We start from the raw sequence: 21,135 nt of genomic DNA on the forward strand, positions 1-21,135 counted from the left end.
GAATAGGGTATTTCAAACTTGTCATACTAAAAAACATATACATTTTTACTCAGAAGAAAGGTATCTGTTTCAAATTGATGAGCTTGATAACTCAAAATATTATGTGAAACATGACTGTCAACTTATGTATTATAATCAGCAAAATCACTGTTATCAATAAAAACCTACACCCCCCTCAAACAAATAAATAATCTGTGTATAGATCTGTACCGGTATATTAGATTGCTTTACTAGATCTTTAAAACTATGTCAGTTGCTTTACTACATTGATCTTAAAAACTATGTCACTTAATTTCCTTGAAAGGAGATAGTTGGATAGTATAACTCACATGATCAACCTGAAAAACGGAATATCAATTTCTTCTGCAAGCCTAGAATATGAATACATGTATTAGATTCAGGAAGATGGTAAAAGTCCATATATGAACTCCTTCCAAAACTCATGGTTTGCATCATGTCTTTCAAATTGTTTTCCCTCTATATCAGTATTTATTGATAAAGATATTATAATCATTTTTTTCCTTTATTAATATCAGTATTTGTTGGTGGATGTTATGTCAATTTGATTTTTAGAATAAAAAAAAAATAGATACACTGCTAATCTATAATCAACAATTTTCCAACTTGAAACCTTATTTTACCATTTTTAGCTCACCTGAGCTGAAAGCTCAAGTGAGCTATTCTAATCACTTTTTTGTCTGGCTTCCAACTCTGTAAACTTTTTACATTTTTAACTTTTTCTCCAGAGCCACGAGGCTGATTTGAACTAAAATTGACTCAAAGCATCTTTAGGTGATTCAAGTTTGTTAAACTAAAGGGCCACACCCTCTTTCAAAGGAAGATAAATAAGAATTATTTAAAAATTTGTTGGTATCTTCTCATAATCCAAATGGTCAGAACAGCTGTAAATTGTGTGTAAGCATTCTCAGGTATGGTAGTTTTAAGTTTGTTCAAATCATGATCCCTGGGGCTAGGGTGAGGCTACAGTGGGGGGTCACATTTTTACATAGGAATATATGTAACGAAATTCTTCTTATCTCCTTTTGAAAAAAAAACACTTGGTAAGAAAAGCTGTAACCTGTGTAAAAGCATCTTCAGGTAAGGTAGATTCAAGCTTGTTCAAATCATGATCCCCGGGGTTAGGGTGAGGTGACAATGTCGGAAGGGGTAATTTTTACTTGGAAAAAAATTATTTTTGTAAACTTAAATGTTAAAATACATGGTTTTAGTAATATGCAAGCATCTTGACATATTATTAGGTCTTTCCACCTTTCAGATGAAAGACCTTTTGTATTTCTTATGTTTTTTTATTATTTTTTTCTTCTCTTTTTTTTCCAGGGACAGCTTTTTTATTTCAAGAGATATTGAAACAATTTTTTCTTTATGTAATTGACCATTAAAAGTTATGGTACCAAATGACCCTTTGCTTGAAAACTCCCAGAACATACAAAGTTATTGCCATTGTGTACGAAAAGTTTGTTAACGCTACTCCTTAAGAGAGAGACTTGGAACTTTTACCAATGTCTTTTATACATATAGAGGGCTCTTAAATCTATTCATACCAAAAGGGCCCGAGGCCCCCTTCTGGCAGTTATTGCCCCTGAAAGTTTCTTAAATTTGTTAAAAACACCTACAACTTTTGAACCTTACATCATAGGGCCTTCAAACCACCTTAAATTGAAATGTTAACCTTTACCAGTCAATATGACATAATGGTCAAAGGACAAGCAAAAAAAATGCATATTTAAGTTTTTGACATTTTTTTAATAGTAACGCAGAGAAAATGTTTTATTAGTTATATTGAAACAAACCATAAAAAATAATAAGGTAGAAAGACCTCTATGTGTTTGAGAACATACATGCAGTTAGTTTAATTGTTGATTCTTAATTTGTTTGGACACTGGTCAGACAATTTTTGGCCCCCACCAAGGGCTCAAAGTTTGATGTAGGCTTATAGATATTTTTTTTAGATCATCTTGAGAACTGTAATAATCATTGTGATATGATTTTGAAATCAGCCTTTTAAAAGTGGCTCAATGTTCAACATAAGAATATTTGCAGAAAAATTTGAAAATCTTTTTAAACAGGGTCTTTTCTGCTACATGTCCAGATATTTTGTATATGACTCCATAAATCAGATTTTATTATGACTATTGTTGCTCAGGTGAGTGATGTGGCCTATGGGCCTCTTGTTCTTTATTTTACTTCACCATCATTTTCCATGCTTTAAAATCATCAGTACTTTTTTATACTTTTTTGTGAATAATATTTTTGGGGAAGGGGTTTGGATATGGTCATTAAGTGATCAGAAATAGTTTCATTTTCTTTAAAGCAAATAGCTCACTATATCATGATGTGTAAAGCCTAAGTTTGCATTGGTCTCGTGAAGCATGGGAGAATAAAACATTTGTACAGGACAGGTTGACTGAATCCACATTGTGGAGTGGGGAACATGCTGTATCGCCATGGTTATCAGGAAGCCACATCGACTAAGTATCCTCGATTACTTTCCGTGTCCTACTTGAGACACACACTTGAGCTTTATAAACTGGTACTTGTAGATATTTATTTTTCTTGTGGCCCTTGATTGCGTGTGTCCTGGGAGTTTTATATCCTCCTGTTGTTTGATAGAGGCCCCCTTATATCATTGTTACAGTCTCTTCACTGCCACAGTCCCTTCACAGTGCATCTTCTGTGTTTGTTTAACTCGATCATATCTGGGCAGCTTTTCTATTTTTGGAATTGTTTTTCCCGCTGCTTCTTCATTCATAAATGGATTGTACCCGCGTGTTATTGAGGAAAATGGATTTTTGATTAAAACGTGCAAATATGAGACCAACAGGTAGAATTATTTTACTATTAGTATTTTATCTTGTTTTTACGATTTTGTTTAACATATTGAATGTATTTATAGCAACAGATACTTTGCTGTAGGTAAAACTGGTAAACTGTTTATTTTGTATATTTAATTATCATATAGATAATTTTATGAAGCTAAATATTGAAAATCATTACAAATAATTAATATATCAAAAGCATTAACCTTGGACAGAAATACTATCTTTTTAAAAGGTAAGTAAGATTTCCGTTTATTTTATTAAAATTGGTATGTTGTACAAGTTTTTTGTTATCAGTTTGTTATCTGATCATTTCCAGATGCATTAATTTAACGAATACTTATTCATTTGTTATGTTAATAATTTGTTTTATCATAAGTGTTTTTTCTGAAAATAAAGGAAGTTGATTTTCAATTGGGCCATTGTCTAAAGTAGAGTGTAATTGAAGAGATTGAAGTGTTTACATCGTATTGTGTTGGTAGATGAGAAATTGAGTCACAGGACATTGTTCTTTTTATTTCACATTTTAATTCTTCTTTAAAATTAAGTTTGAGTTCTGTAATTATGTCGTAATTTATTGCACATTATAAGAATATTCTGTCATTGATTACCCCTTCCCCCCCCCCCCCCAAAATGAAAAAGCATCTGGATGCCTAATATTGAGATAATATTGTAGGAGCAGAATTATTAGTTGAGGATTTAATTTCGTTATTTTCGTTGGCAATATAAATCAACGAAATTTAATCCATTACGATTTTTTTAACTCAAGTAATAATGAATACAGAGAGATAACAATATGACGAAATTTAATGCCAACGAAATATTTTGTTATTTAAAAACAACGAAATTCTGACCAAACAAAAATATTTGCTTCTACAGTATTAAGAATTGCACTGCTTGAGGCCAGGCAAAATTAAATTGCCTTTACTGGAATATTTGAGATACTTAAGAGAAAATCTACATACCGTTATTAAATGGAAGAAAAAAAACCACACAGCAATATTCTCTATAAAGCCACCATTAGAGGTCAATTCATTTTAGCTAGATTCCTAAAAAATTGATAATTATGAAAATAACTGGATTTATATATACGGTATCTCAGACAATCATACATGGAACTTTGATGAGGTATATTAGTAAGTGGTCTTATTTTAATTGTCTGCTTGCTTTTATGAAATAGTGGGATTCAATCCTGTAACCTCTTTTACCACTCATTGAACTGTTTTCCACTGTCAAATTTTCTGCATGTACGTAAAACAAACGTGATTTGTATCAACATTTTAGCATGCATATTGTGTAAAAGTTAAGTACATGTAGGTGTGCCTAATGAAGTGATTATTGATTGATTAATTTATTGACTATACTCTGTCCCGAGTTTTTGCTTCCACCACTTAAAATTTTTGCGTGATATTTCGTTAATCATAAATACCTTTGTGCTCAAACTACGTTCATCCACTAAAATGAAAAATGTCCGTCTTATCTGTTTTGAAACGCCCCCTCTACCGCTTAAGGTTTTAATACACATCCCAAAATAGAAAGTCTACGGGGATTTTGCTTTGCATCAGCCATAAATAAGCCCGGATGATAACGTTGTAAAATTGCGCGAGGTATCCCGAGTACTTCCGAATGGAGAAAAGATGTTAACATTTCCCCTTATAAATCTCCATAAGAAATTTGTTTTCATTCCTGTGAACTTTTATGAGTGAAAAATGATATTTTTTCAATGAAGATATCTTGGATATATTCCCTTTCATCGATTTCAACTGTATTTCTTTCACAGGTATGTGTATTTTTATTAAAAATCATCAAAAAGTGATGGAAACAATAACTTGGGACAGACTATAATTCTTAAATTGATATTTCATATTTTGATATGAAAATGTCAGAAATTGTATCAAACGTACCCCTAATTTGTCATCAGTGCACATGAGCAAATGATGTACTAAAACAACAAAGATTTCAAACATTTATTTATTAATAACTACCCAGTAATTTTTAAAGTATTTCTCATTTATGGCTTCAGTCATGCATCTCCCCTTTAGATAAGTTTTGTTTTACATACGAAATATAATTTTCATAAAAATAAAAAGAGCAATTAATAATGCAAGTACAGAGAAGTGCTTGAAATTACAAACATTTCTTTTTCATTGATCATTGCCGTATATGTAAAGAGAATTTAATTTACTTTTGAAAAGAATTAAATGTTTGTATGTTGAAATGTCAATGTGAAATGAATTAAATATGTTATAATTGTCATTATCAAGTAGATTATAAAGTATGTTGATTTATGTTTCCTTAATATCAAAGATATCAAAAAGGAAGACACTTTAACAAACATTTTGATGAAACTTAATTTTGCTATAAACTTCTAGTGCTTTCCGACAAAAGTAATGTAATTAAAAGCATTTATAAAGTGTCATAATTATTTTTTGAGAGGCTAATTCTATCGCAATGGAAAGATGAATGAGTACAGGAACTATCAATTAGAAAAGGAAATTAATTTCTGCGCATATTTTTTGATTATTATTTATTTCATCATAAAATACAATATTACCATGTGGTCTTTCAATCATGATGTACAATGTTAGAAATGTTGTGTATACACAATATGATAAATTAAAATATACAAGTGCATAGACGTCAAACGATCCTTCAAAAATATGTTTGCCTTCATTAACCCTTGTCAATCAAATACATGCATTAGAAAATATAGGAAATGGGATAAACATTTTGATGGATTCCATTTTTTTATTGCTAATAGAGAAGGGGATATGAAGTTTTTTAAAGATATATAAATGGGAACAAAGGGGAATATAAAAAATATATATAATCCGACGCATTGATCGTATGTGAAACAAAAGCCACCAAATGGAGAATAATTGATCTGGATTATATGTAAATTTTGCTTATCTGCATTGCCTCTCGTTAGAATTAACACCTCCATGTGCTAGCTAGCTATCAACATTTTTCCTACCTGAGAGAAATGTACATAAATAAATGTCCAAACATTTATGCCGTTACATAACCCTCGATAATGGCCAACAGTGTCAGTGAATACATTGAGAGCTTCATTGATAAACGGCCCCACTGTCGCTATCTGACCAGTAATCAGACTTCTGTATGGAGTGTGTGGGACCGCAGGCATTAGAGAGCACCTGTCGTATAGTACTCCACTCACACTTTGCCGAGGGCTGATGGAGGACTCGGGGACTGTGAAAAAAAAGTCCGCCCCAGAGGAACTGATCATCATCGTTTATGGTAGGTGTGTGGGGAGGGGGATTATAACACCTATACCCCCTTTGAGAGGTGGGGGGGGGGGGTAAAATCAACAAGTGGACACTATGGATTTTCCTATTAAGACAGTCATGAGTGATACTGCTTGTTGGCAGATAGGATTACCTTTGGATTAATTGCTCAAGTTTTATGTATAGATGCACAAGGAGTTTATTGATGTGAAGTATATTGATGTGCCCTGGTATATATACATCAGGGGACCGGAGTGTGTGTACACATGCTACATTACTACCATGATGGATTTACGTGTTACAGACCAAGTTACCTTTGTCATGTCAGAGCTAAATGAGTGATCGAAAGAAAATTGCCTAATTTCAAGGAAAAAACATCCTTGCATTGGTTGTTACATAAGAAATGTTTGGAATGTTTTTGCCCCTATTAGCAATTTTATGCTGTGTATAATTCTCTGTTGTGTGTGTTTTGTTATAGTCTTTCAACTTTTAAATCTTCTTTCCCTTTTTTTTAAATTGACTGAATATCAAAAAATAAAATTGTCATTACAAATTCATTCGTTCTATATAGAATTAACAGATGAATTTGACAATTTTGACCATATGGTCTTTGGAAATTATCCTTTGGATATGCTGTACTTCAGCCTGTAAGTAATCTACTGTACCAAAAAATCGGTTCTGATGTTTGTATTGTAGCCTTCCATTAGTTGTCTTGCGATCTTCTAGATATGTATAAGTATAACCTTGCAGAGATACAAAATAGATACAAGTACTTCATATACAGTTATTGTAGACTGGTAGTACATTAAACACTTTTAAAAATAATGGACATGGATTATGAAAGTTTCAGTATGATAGTATCAAATTATAATGCTATAGCCCTAGTAGTCATTTGACCTTGTAGCCTGAGACTCTTACTTATGTAAGTTATATAGTCATTTCATGGTTACTTTGTTATAAGTCATTGAATTAGCTCCTATTTAATTCTGCATTCTCACTTACATGTAAAAGCTACATACAATGAAAAGCTGTGGAAATACAATATGATTTGGCTACATTTTTGGTTTCTGAGAGCACCTGCTTCTACCATGTACAAGTTTAGCCATTCTTTGTATCGTGTCGTAAGTTGGGAAGCGATTCTATAGCTTTTCCCTGCAGTTCTATTATCGGTAATAAAAGCTGGCCATGTTGGTCTGTTTAGTTATAAAAAAACAAGTACATTGAACTTGGAATTTTATTTTCTTGTGCTAAAATTGCAGACCTTATTAGCAATTGAATTCTCTTTATCTGGTATTCAGTTTTCATCAATAGACTGATCATATGGCTAGTTACTAAATATATTATTAATAAATGTTTGAAGGTACTTGCACAATCTTATCGTGAGCTTATAAATAGGAATTATTACAATTAACACTCTGTGGTATATATGTGCATAGTCCTAATATGTTACTTGAGATAAGTAACTTAACTGGGTTCATGTATTGTGTTCAATATTCATTTCGGCAATTTTGCCATTTGATTGATTTCTGGTTGATTGACATCTCCTCCTGAATTTTGGGTACAATATGTAAGGCATATTAATAGTAGCAAAAGCTAGGCATTTTTCTGTATCGCCATATAAACAGGCATCGATTTAGCCGTCATCCAAGTATTGTTAGAGGATTATAAGTGGATGATAATCATGATAATAATAGGAAGTCTGTAACCTCTCTGAAGAGAATAATTAGCGAAGTGGTAAATATTCAAGGACCTATGCTGTTCAAAGTTTTGCAATGATTTATCGCGATCCAAACATGTTCCATATCAAGGAGTAAAGGTGCTCAACGTAAAGTGTAAGAGTTCAGCCTTGTTGTAATCTCATCTACTTCATACTATGTTGTTCAGACAATCTGTTGCCACCCCTCGGGTTATGTAAAGGTGCTAGCTAGTCTGCCATCAATATCGACTGTCAATGAGGATTATGTTACAAACAAATTGCTGCATCTCATGCATGTATCACGAAATCAAATACATGACAGTAAACTCCCCTCATGTGGGTTAAAAGGGTGTCGGTGAAAAATGATCCAGATACAGAGGATGGGTCTGGTACGTTTTATCCAAAATAGACTGCAGATATTGGCTTTAGGATATGTCCTAAATACGTACAATACTGGCAGCTGACAATGTAGATAAATTACTGTGATATTTATCAAAACCACTAAGGATTTTATGTACATATACATGTACTTATTCAGCTTTCAGTTAAACTTGGGTAAAATCCATGAGAATAATAAAAAAAAGTTGTATGATTTGGTTTTAGAGTTAATGATTATGCATACTCAAATCAACCATCATAGTTTCAATGTTTGCAGATGCATTGTTTTTCAGTTTCCAGAGGTAATAACATGCCCTCAATCATGATGTTTTTTCTAACTACAGATTTACCGGTACTTTTAAGGATCAGATACATGTATAATATTGATCATACATACAATATGGTATAAAATTATGAAAGTATTACAATATCTTGTCTCAAACAACTAAAGAAATGAATGCTTATTTTAGTTTGTGATATTTATATAGACCTGCTTAAGTACCATTAACCTAATAAACCTGTTTATATCAATAACTGGCCTCGAGGTTTTTAGTCCATGTGTGTTATTTGGTTTAAATTTAGTAAAGGAAGAAGCCCTCATATTTCTGAAGTTCAAGAGATAAACTCATTTATTGATGTTCAAGAAAAGCAGATATGGTGAATTGAAGAAGCATAAGTTTTTTAAGGTGAATTTAAAACATTTGAAAGATGTGTTTTTAACTGTCATTTTTCTATAAATTATAAAAAAAAATTGTTAGAGATTTTTTTCCCATGCGTGATATTTGAAATACATGTATATCAAGATTGCATAGAGTAATGAAATGATTTTTGACCAGTTGTGCATGTTAAGGATCAATTACTTTAATGAAGATATCCGCATTTCTAACTTCTAGCCAAAGAGTTCATGTATAAGAAAATTTAAATCATGATGTCATTATGGATTGAGCACCAAAAATACAATCTTAACTGCATGGATCATTTGATCAATTTTGACCGTATGGTCCAAATACCCCTAGCTTGCACGCAGAGATGATGCTGCTTGAACTTTTTTTGGTCTTGTCCATCAGAGTGGAGCGTTGATCAAGTCCTTGGAGTGTGGTATATCTACTTATTAACCCTGACGCCCCTCTCCTGACCGTAGGAGGTATAGATCTGTGTACAGCAGTGGCCGTTGAGCTGGGCTGACAGTACACTGAGGCTGTAACAATGATTGATATTTCATTTCCTCCTTTGACAAGTTTATGTCACAGTCTGGGCCCAGGGGACTTATTCTGAGAGTGACTGGTGTATACAGGTAGATCACTATATACTCCCTCAGTATCTCTACCACTCTCCCCTCTCCTATAATCACTGAAGGATTTTATTAGAAATCTGCTCTCTCTCTATTTTATGGGCTCTGTTTTATGTATGATCTAGCTCCTATTGTAACCTTTGTTCTGGTCAGGATTCTGAAGTCTAGTAAATTCATGTGTTTGATCTTTAAGGGTTGTATAAAGGGATAACAATGATTTATTATAGATAATGGTGCTAAGATTATGAGCCACTTAAGGGTGACTAATCTGGGTGTTTTTTTCACGTGTCACAAAATTTGCGAAAATAGGGAAAATGCAGTGTAACCTTTTCTATTTGTGTAAGTCAGTTTTGCAGTTTAAAAAGTTTCTTAATGCAAAAGGTACCGCATATAATTTCTCGTATTAAGTATTTTGTGATGCAAAAGTGATTGCAAAAAAAGGTGACAAAATTACATCATCAGAAAATTTCCGAATAATTATATCCAAAAATTGTGCCAGTACAAAAAACTATGCTGGATAGTTGGTGATATTTGTAAACATTTATTAAATCAAATTGTTATGTTTACACATGTTTTTTATAGTTCTGCAGGAAATCCCCTTTTAGGAAGTACCGGGAGTAGGAAATGTTTGTAGCGGGACAATAAATTTCTTGTCAGTAATAACATTGTTTTTAAGTGTGAATAGTCTCAACTGGTTGTTACAATCGCTACACTTGTTTCTGTGACAGACAAGCACTTTGTATTATGATGCACAATTGTGTCACTTTTGTCGTAGCCTAGAAAGCCCTGAGGGGTCATGACCTAAAGAATCTATTTCTGACTATAATGTTCTTATCTCTGTCATTTATGGCTTACTTCTGTGTTGTATAAATCTTAGAAAATGTCAAAACTATTAATACCAGACACTTGATCAGTTCAATTTGCTATGTTAAATGTCTCAATTTGAAATAGAATTATTGTTAAGAAATTGATGTTTGAAAATTATTTGATTTTAGGAACTAGAACTCATTCTCAGGGAAAAAACATGTGGCTAGAAAAAGTTGTCTCCCTTTTCCTGTATATTAATTGATTTGTTGTCTGCACCATTTTAAAAGTTCTCAGCAGCTAAAGGTTATATGAGTTGTTACTCTAAAGTAGTAAATGTCTTTATGGCTTGAAGCACTTCAGAGGGAGGAAAATGGCATCCTTAATGACATAATTTTGAAATTGTCACTGATGTATCATGGCCATGATTGTGTTTGTAATTATTTTTAGTGTGTAAAAAATGTGACGTTTACACAACTGCACATGCCATATATTTGATAGATACTTTATAAAAATTGGCCCAGAATTAACATTAGTACTTCTGACCCAGGAGCTTCCATTATTAAATTATCCATTGTGAAATTTTCAGTTGTATGTCTATAAATTTGAATCCTTTGAAAAAAATATTTTTTCCTTACTAGAAAAAAGGTTATATAGCTAAGGTGTAATAATTCCAATTTAAAAATTGTCACAGGTAAATTGTATAGTACTGGATATGTATTCCTGAATATTTTTTAATTTTATATAAAGATTTTTTACAAATATTATGGGTATGATAGTCCAAATTAAAAAAAAAAAAAAGTTATACATGTAGTAATAAAAATATATACTTAAACTAAAGTATCTGCAGGTTAGTTTATCTTTAGACTTTTTTTATAGTATGACTTCTATACTAAACTCCCGTAAAGAGGCTGACTTTAGTTTTCATTGCGCATGTTTTTGCGCATTCAAGTGAAAAACAGTGTATTTATACTTTTTGTAATTTTTTTTTTACATCAATAATAAAATTGAACACAGTAAACTAAATACAAATAGAAAAATTGAGACTTTTTCAGGAAAATTTTATTTTTTAAACGGTTTTTCCGTTGCACAGTAGGTAAGCATTGCCATTTTGCTTTTTTGACGTTATGATAAAATGAAGCTTTTTTAGAATGTGGTATAAGAAATAACATAAAAGAAAAAGTAAAAAATTTTCACCGTTGAAAATCTTTACACAGAATAAAGCTATCGGGGATGTTTTTCTTAACTTTTGAATGAATCCATAATACCAATCGAAATTTGTTATACTCCAAATATAGAACAAAATTTGGTGCATTTAATATTTGAGCCGACCCCCATTGAAAACCAGATGGTACAATTTAGTATTTTTTACATATAATGTAGAAAATTATATTACCAATCAAATATTACAATTTGAGAGAAAAAACTATTGTAGTATTTTTTTTTAATCTGCTTCGAATTTTGGAAAATGACAATTTCCTATATAATTATTCCTCTAGTTAGTGTACTTGTATTTTGAGATGGCCCCTAAAGAGAACCCTATGGTAGATTTTCTTGAAACTTCGCAGGTTTACTAGAGTTGTTGTAAATTACATATGGTTAAAAAATGAAGTGTTTTGCTATTGTATTTTTTCCGTGAAAAAAACCAAAACGGCCTCCTTAAATGTTTTCTGGTTTTTTGTGCCATATTTGTGCTCAGTAGTTTCACTATGTTAATGACTTCCTCCTTGCAAGTGCCTGGTCTTAAAATTTACAGGACGGAAAAGATAAATGCAACATATTTAAAGTTTATATACAAGAACAATATACTAAAGTGGTAAAGGATTTTAAATTATATTTTATGGAACACTCATGTGTTCTCAAATCTTGACCGTGTAAGGAGGACAATTTAAGGTGGCATATCTACTACATGACTATATAAGTCTATGAAGTAATGGTGACTCTTGTCCAAAGCATCTTGCAAAATAAAAAAAAGAATACAAAATATATTATTATACTTTCATGTTAAATACTGAAATCTGATTGGTTTAGATGCAGTTGATAATCCGTTCTATTACCCTCATCCTCAGCAACACACTTGGCAACGGGTAACACAACGAATTTTACATGCGCGTAAATTATGCGTGTACGGTTGGCCATAGAATAAACTTCATTTCTATATAAAAGCAGTAAAATTTTCGTTAAAAGTAAGACATTCAGTATAATAAAATAAATAGTGCCTGTTTGGGAGGGTAACTGATGAAATTGACACCCTCGAAAACAATTGTCAACCTCCGCTTCGCGTCGGTTGACAATGGTTTTCTCGGGGTGTCATTTTCAACAGTTACTCTCCCAAACAGGCACTATTTATATACTGGATCACACTTTTTAAAAATAATCTTGTAGCATGGGATAACTTTGATTTGATAGGTAAAGAGGGCAAATGAAAACTTTAAGTACATGTATTGAACAATTCTTTGTGATACATGTGCATATGTTTGAGTATTGTATACCAGTTGGTGAAGATCTGTGAAATCTTTAATTCTTAACCTATAGAAAAAGGTTTTGAACCAGTAAGACGCTATCATATGTCTGATACCTAACATAACAAAATACCATAGTTTCTTAATTACCAGTAATTTACTTCTATAAGCCTGTCCTGGGCCATACTCTGATTTATGTATAATAAATATCTTCATCAAGTTTTACCATACTTTTGTGTCACTAATCTTAAATGCCTCCCATTTTGTCAATCTGAGCTTGTCTCTAGTTGCTGACCTTTTAAGGGTCAGCTTGCCTGAGCTCCATGCACTCTGCCTGCTTTCTCTGCTTGTCTGGTCTTTTTCTCTTTCTGTGGTTTGAGTAACCTGTGAAATGAACCTTAATGACAATTAATGCTAAAACAGTATATCATTTATTTTTATACATGTATTTTTTTGGTGGTTGTTTTTTGGTCCTTGTTAAATCAAGTTTGGTAAGCTTTTTAAAAAAAATCGTTTATTTGAGTGACTTTTTAGGCATTTAACATGTTTGAGGTAAAATCATTGGGTTTCAAGTGTGCACAAGCATATTTTACATGACTCCATTAGTCTTTTGGAATAAGGGTAAAAACACATGATATCTCGCTATTTATGGTCAAAGATCAAAGGTTTACTCAGTTTTTGTTAATGTAAAGATTTTAGGAAGACTCAAGTCTCCATATCCAGTGTGATTGAACTATATGTCCTTTTTTGATTCGTTCTATGGGAAAGGCTGATAAAGTTATGTCTTTTTTGCATTGTTCTATACACTACAGATAAGATTTGTCATTCATCTGGTCATTAATTGCAAGAATCACTGACCAGGTACACGAATAATTTTTTCTATTAGCAAGGCACGGAGAGAAAATTACTAATGCCGAAAACTAATTATCCTCTCTGGAATGTACATCATAGACATGAAATAATACATCATCCCTTTGGAAAGTATTCAGTTCAGTTAATTTTTTCTTCAGGCCATTTGATGGCTAATTAGATTTTCTTATAGTTGTAGTAATAAAGATTGCATGAAACATACATTAGGGAAAGAGATTTCATAGGGTGTGTAAAACTTAAGTACAACCTGCGGAAGGATTAATTAGCATTTGGTAGATAATTAGCTCAAAAATTAGATGCTGCAGTAATTAAACATCAAAGACAAGCTTCAGAGAAGTCCGTGACAGACGATTAATGGGGATAGTAACACCATGTCACAGGCATTAGGAGGCTTGTGATTGGACGAAGTGGGTGTTACATGTAAAGGAATTACAATACAACCCTCACTGGCTCCCATCTAACACCTTTTAGCATGTCTGACTTAGTCAAGTTGTTAAATGAATCTAAGAATGGCTACTTAAGCATGTGCATTAGATTGTTGAACTTGTTTGAGGCGGAAAAGGGGGGGGGGGGGGGGTCACAGTGTGGTCTTCTTTGGGTTATTCTGTTGGGTTTTTTTTTCACTTTCGTATGTGGCATCCCACACAAAACTTACAGCTGCTCTTGAAGAGACAATTAAGTTTGCTTTTAAGTATATACAAACTGAAGATCACAGACTCTATTTAGATTTAATGATATAGTTCTTCCTTCCTAGGCCTGATTTGTTATCAAAAACTTTGACTTACCAGTATTGTAATTTTGGTTTTACAGAGATAACTTAATTTTCGTTAAATATTTATTATCGGTGTCTTTCCATTCCACGAATCTTTATTATAATTTGCTTGTGAGTCAGTGATCTAACAAACTGATATCTTTCAATTTCCTTTTTTGTCTATAAAAAGATTAATTAAACTACCAGTATGTGAAAAAAAAATGAATAAAAAATGAATGTATGCATGTACCATTGAAGATAATCATAGTTAAAAAGTATGGTCAATGTGGATTGTAAAAGTAATCCAATGTGAAAGCAATATGACCTCTAAGACAAGGGCAACAGACCATGCATGGTAATACCATCCCCCCCCCCCAAAAAAAAAAATTATTCCCCTTTTTGGGGATTTGTCATATTATACAGTTGGTTGGTATGAGCAATATGCAAGTTAACTTGAAGAATGCAAGCAATATTATAGGCCTGCATGTGAATGATGACAGCTTATTTTGACATATGATTACAATTACCCATCACCAAATCTGAGGAGAAGAGGGAAAAAATCCTTCATCTGCATAATCAATACGTATAAGAGGCAATGTGACCGTTGGAACAGCAGGTATATGATTGGACACCTTTCCTGTGCTTCAGGCCAACAGTGAAATTTGATGGCAATCATTTAGAACAATATGACGCCTAAATAGGTGTTAATGATTGGTTAACAAACTGATTATCCACACAACCATCCACAACACCAGTCGGCTTTTCGAGGCAATTTTTGGCATTGCACGGTGAAACCGAAATCATTTTGAATTGGTAAAATTTATACAGTTGCCCAATTTTCAACAGATTTTTCCCTGCACTAAGAGGGGCTTATTCAGCCAATTGAAATGGATTACTATTTGGTGATAAATAGGTGTAAATGAGGCACAAATTTCAGGATTACTAACTACCTAGAAAAATTCCCAGGGCTAGAATAAAAATCGACTCGGCCATGGATGTTTTACATGTGAATATCAGTAAGTAGATTTCAATTTAAAAATATTAGCAATGTTTCTTGCAGGCAAATTTATGTACAGAGATTATGGAGAAGGAATGATTTCACTAAAAGCCCAGAAGTGCCATATTTTGATTGTTTAAATAGCAGAAGTTTGACTGTTAATAGGGGATTTAATAGGGGAATAATTATACTGGTGGGAGGACGAAAAGCCAATAGAAAACCAGAAAACATGAATAAATTCTCTTTTGGTCATGTCCACCTTCCCAGAATATTTAATCAAGTTAGATATTTAAAAACGTATATGTTCATGACAAAAAAAAGAACTTTGTTGCTTTTTCACGGGATGATCTAAAAAAAAAAAGCTGGAATTTAACCTCATTTGTAAAAAAAAAATTCCTTAAATTTTATTGGATTTAGAAGTTATTTCTGCATGTAGGAATGCTACAATTGTCACCAATAAACCCAACTATTTTTGACACTGAGTGTTATTTGTACATCAGCTGACATGACAACTTGCCCTGACCCGAGTTTGCTATGATACAGCAGGTGCATTTGAATGTGTGCCTGCGTGAAATATTATGTACTTGAAATATGTATACAGCCCAATGTAGATTATGTATGCAAACATACGGTGTAATGTTCCATTAGCCATCAGTCATTTTGATTCATTTGATTCAAGAAACGGCCTAGTTTCTTTTTTCAAAACTTTCTTTGTATGTATAAACTACTAAGTAATAAATTCAGGTTTATATATATTCATGTTTAGCTGAACCGTTAGGTTTGAAATTGCTCACATCTCTAAATAGTCAGTGGTACCTGCAGAGTATAAACAGAAGGTTCTTAGCTAGGTTTTCAAAATTTAGATTAGCTTCATAAATAATTAGAGATTACTCACTGCAGGTACTATTAAATTTAAGTGAAAAAGTTTACATATTTTATTAATAGTTAGTAACTCTTAGCGATGATTTTTGTCAAAGCTTTAAAAGCATTATTTTGAAGATGTTGAACAAAAAATTTCATACTGTAATATATGTAAAATCTTAATGAACTGTTATTTTAACCTCTGAGGCATTTCAGCATTATAATGACCACCCATCATCATGGCTTAGAACACAGAGTAAAAAGGTGTAGGACTATTGATGTGGTCATCTTCAACACTATAAGTGGCACAGAATCTAATGATAAGTGGGCCAGACCCAGAACAAATGGCTCTGGGGATGGGCTAGTTTTATATTCAATTGAATGCTTCATTGTGTGTTAAGTATCCCCTGAGACTGAACATAAAAAAAGGCGATGGTATTGCTGATTTGTTGATGGTATCTACATATAATTTGACAGAAACAGGAGATAAGGGAATAACAATGGTTTCATTAAGCGAGCGACACTCTTTAAGGGGGCATAGAAATAACACTTGACCCCAAAAAGTCTTCAGATTTTTTTTTAACCTGCATGTTTGACACAATACTTTGTAGACTTGATATTGGCCTGTGGATATCATCTTCCTTTTTGGCTAAGTTGCTTGATATGTACTGTTTAGATATCTCATCGTCCTTAGATATCAACCAACAATGTCATTGTTTTTTTTTGCAAGAAAAGTCATGGTTGAGGTATTCAGAATGCCTTTTTTTTTAAATCTAACATATAATATAGAAGTTTATCCTTTGTCATAATTTTTAAGACAATCTTCTTAATTATCTTTTTGATGATTGTCATAGATATCAAAAATTTATATTTTAAATAAAGAAGAGTGATGTTGCAATTTTGTACTATAGTTTTAGAATTGGCAGAATACCCAAAGTGTGAAACTCTGCATAAAATGTATGGTTCTGTGTATTAGATACCAATGTAGATGAAGAAAAAATTGAGGGGGGGGGTACTAAGTACGTTGTAAAAAGAAATTATTATTCTCTTGGGTTCACTTATATGCTTTTCAGAAGGGGGAGGGGTGGGTGGGTGGTCTTGCGCCAACTTTTTTAGTTTGTGGTGACATCGGTTGGTGAAGTGTTTCAAGATCTGACCTTTTTCTGTTGCAAGGCTTTTTGAGAAAAAAGAGATTAAATGGTAATTGAAGAATCCTTACTGTGTCCTCTGAGATAAAGAGATGTCAGTTTGTGTTTAGTTTTATATAAAGTACTGGTATCACACTGACACAGTTACTGATTAACACATGTTTGAAAGCTATAGGTAGAAGTACATGGACTATGATACCGCCCAGGTTTAGTATTTGTATAAGTTCTGAGAATTTGCAAACAATTGACTTTATTAACCATTCTGAAAAAAACCTCTGGGTTTGTAAATGCACAGGTAATTAAATCTAGAGATCGTAAAACAATATATATTTAAAGATGTACGTCTCACTCTTGAGATATTTTATAAAATAATTTTTTTTTTGACTGTATTATAGCTTTATGAACATACAGTAAATCAGTACCATGTGACACTTTTCAAAGCATTGGCTGATCATCAGTGATGTGAAAATTTGTGACTTTGATAAAGGACGAAATGAAGAAATTCCATCACCTCATATTGATTCATTTCAAATCTTCAGAATTTAGGAACTTCATTAATTGAAAACCAATGGCATTAGATTGAAAATTTTGGCTTGATTGCTGCAATAAATCTTCAATTAACAAATTTGTGATGATATATTTGGAATGAAGAATCAATCGTGTTGGCAATTAACGCGTTATTAGAACATGTCGTGTGTACGAACTTTCCCATGGTGCCCCTGGAAGCATGCAAGTTTCTTGGCAAAATGACGCAAAAGTTGCGCCTAGAGCTGGCGAAAACAATCTGCCCTTATTAGTTTGACTATTAGATTTCTCCAAAGATTGTGTTAATTCACATTTATCACACCGGAGTGAAATTCAGACACATTTAAGAGTTGGTAATTAAATAACGTTTTGGTAAAAAAAACATTAATTTTAACTTGCATTGTTTGATGGATGAGGAGCCAGGCTATGTGGATTATTGAAATTGTTGTTTTATCACCAAATATTTAGTTTGCCCCTGTTTTGTCTCTTTACTTGGTTCTGAGATTTCTTGAGTCTCTATATATTTCTTGATTAAATCTGAGTGCTAAAGACCTTATTACGTCATTACATATTCTGATACTACATGTAGGTGCTAATTAATGCCAATATTACTCACTTATCAAGATATTTGTACTAAGATCATTGGTCCATCATGCTGAACAGAAGAAGCAATATTGGTAAGCATATTAACGGTATGTCTTATCAATTGTAACTATTTTTCACCCTAATTTGTCCACTTGTTATTTTTTGTTCTCTATCAACACTATTGCATCACTTGAGAAAGGATGCAGGAGAAAACATTTAAAGGTAGGATGGAGTGTTTTCAACTTAAGCATTTGTTTTATGTTGAATACTGGTTACACAAATTTATTTTCATTTACAGTATTCTATTAAAATAAGTATTATTAATTTGATTTCATGGGCATTAGAAACAAATTTTAATGCCCTATTCAAGTCATAAAAGGGTATCAAAAATTGATAAGTGCAAAAGGAGTTAACTTGTGTCACTTATGACACCATAAATTTAGCTTTATATATCATTAGCTCATATGTTACATGATGTTTGCACATGTTGAAAATTTCAAAGTTTACTAAAATATTTTGTGTTTCAAAAGTAAAAGTTAAAAAAGTGAATTGCAAAGTTTGTTTCAAGAAAGTTGATACTGAAAATAGCATTATGTCCTGCAGATTGAAAGTACACTTAAACTTAAGAGGACTTAACAGTCGTCTTGAGTATTTCCCTGATCCAAGCTTCATTGAAGTCAAATTATTCATGAAATTCTTTGTCTTCTCAAGGATGTTTTAAAAGCAGGCCATTATTTTAAATATGATACCGTGCTTAAATGGTATTTTACATTAATGGCTGAATGAAAACCAAAACGAAACATGCTCTGCCAGAAAGATTTTGTTTCTGAGCTGGATTCTGAGATGTGATTTATGGGAAAGCATTATGTTTTAAAGTTGGTGCCAGGATGCATTGTTAAATTAGCTCAAACTTAAATACATAAAGATGGAACAATTTAATTCTTGCTCCATTACCAAACCAGGCATTGTATCTTGTATAAATATTTTTCTCAATTCATCCACATTGAAGTAGGTTAGGATCAAAAATAAATTGATGTGACAGTCATACTGATTTGCAAAGAATTCCATAAATTGCAGTACCTAAAATACCAATCTATATCATTGCCCAGCTCTACAATCTAGAGGAATTTTTTCTGCATACTCTGATTTGAATGTTGACAGTACTGAGTAATAAAGTCAAATTTTCATCAATTCTTTGCAGGGAAATCAGATTTTCAATGAATATCATTCACCAGTGTGTCCATTCAATTTCTTCTTTAATCCTTCAGATTTGGTCCTCTTATACATATTACCAGTAAAAAATCAACTCATCCCAGTTTTATGAATTCTATTTAATCCATTTCCTGTTAGGAGACCCTTTTTATGCACCAAAAGTATTACAGCGGCCTGTAATGGCAAGTTACCCAGCATACCAAGGCCTCGATGCAGTTAGATGTGTCTGCTATAAACACAATTAGGCCTACGTTATAAATGAAAAATATACTTATTTGACTGCTAATCAAATCCTTCACATGGTTATATAGCTATAATATAAGGCAGATGCTCATAACCATGTTGTTTCTGGTAGTGAGAGATTTTGGAACAAAAATAACTGCATGTATCTTTTTTTAACCTTAGACTGTCAGCTCCATCCTAGGATAACCACCAGCTACATAACCTTATTATTTTAGTTCTTATCTCAGCATTAATGTAGATAGATGTCATTTCCATGTCCAAAGATACTTGCAGCAATGGCTTTTTAGCTTTATTTGACAGCTAGGACTGCAACTGAAGGAGGAAGATTTGAGCTTAGGGAATTCTATGTTCATTGTCTTTTACATACTGGATAATTGCAATTCTTAAAGCAGCAACTGTGAGAACAGAGGAAACAACTTTGTGTTTGTCCTTAGTTGATAAGGTTAAAAAAAACACAGCTCTGTCAAATACTCCTAAGTATAGCATTGTTTCAATTCTAGATGTAAAATGATAAATTTGGCATGGCTGTTATTATGATCGTATTCTTTTCTTTCAGAAGATGGTAAGAACAATGGAGAGAGTGAGATGTGCGAGACAACCACTGTCATCATTGACACCAGCAACATCAAGGTAGAAGATGGCGGACTCATCCATCTGGAAGAGTGTCCAGAAGATGATGAAAGTAAGCAGTTTTCTTCATTTTCAACATTGTTTTCTTCATACACTGTATGCTAATATCTATTTTCTGTATATAAGGAATTTTTTGCTCTCATTTTATCCCGTCATTTTTTGGTCCCATTCGTCTTCATTGAGGTGGGCAAATTCAAAACTGGTTCAACTGAAAACAGCAACTTTTCTTTAATAACTACAACTGTGTATTAAGAGCAAAAAAAATCCTCTATACAGTAGTTTTAGAGACCTGTTCATTTCATGATTGTTGGAGTAAGTAAGTATAATGATTCTTTTTACTTAAAATAAACCAAAGAATGTATTTATAAATGTAAAATTTTAATTAAGCCAAAAGAAAAAACTTGTTTCCAAATTGTCAAAACAACCAATTGGCTTAAAGGGTACAAAAATAGCACAAGCTGGGCAAAAAATGATTACTGTCAGTTTTGAAAATGTAAAAGATGTCTAGAAGTGAAATCACTAAATCTAGAACAATTTTTAATCTTATTCAGACAATGTAAGCATTTTCCTAGAATTTGGCAAAACGAAAGAAACTAATCT

At 32.5% G+C, this 21,135-nt stretch overlaps 1 protein-coding gene across 9 annotated transcripts in view; it reads left to right on the forward strand.

Annotated features, from left to right (window-relative positions):
* Positions 1 to 21,135, forward strand: part of LOC105319027 (LIM domain only protein 3) — a 42,977-nt gene that overhangs the window by 2,982 nt on the left and 18,860 nt on the right. Inside the window, exons 1-2 of one of the 9 annotated variants that reach the window (XM_034467502.2) lie at positions 2,572 to 2,842; positions 20,465 to 20,587. In XM_034467502.2, the coding sequence (XP_034323393.1) occupies positions 2,830 to 2,842; positions 20,465 to 20,587 (136 nt within the window). In that variant the 5' untranslated portion in view covers positions 2,572 to 2,829. Of the gene's footprint in view, positions 1 to 2,571; positions 2,843 to 5,848; positions 6,096 to 14,913; positions 15,351 to 18,502; positions 18,543 to 18,635; positions 18,673 to 20,461; positions 20,588 to 21,135 lie in introns of those variants that run through there. The other 8 variants (XM_034467462.2, XM_034467364.2, XM_034467323.2 and 5 more) reach the window with 8 other exon arrangements.

Source organism: Magallana gigas, chromosome 5, assembly GCF_963853765.1.
Source record: "Magallana gigas chromosome 5, xbMagGiga1.1, whole genome shotgun sequence".
NCBI classification, from domain to species: domain Eukaryota; kingdom Metazoa; phylum Mollusca; class Bivalvia; order Ostreida; family Ostreidae; genus Magallana; species Magallana gigas.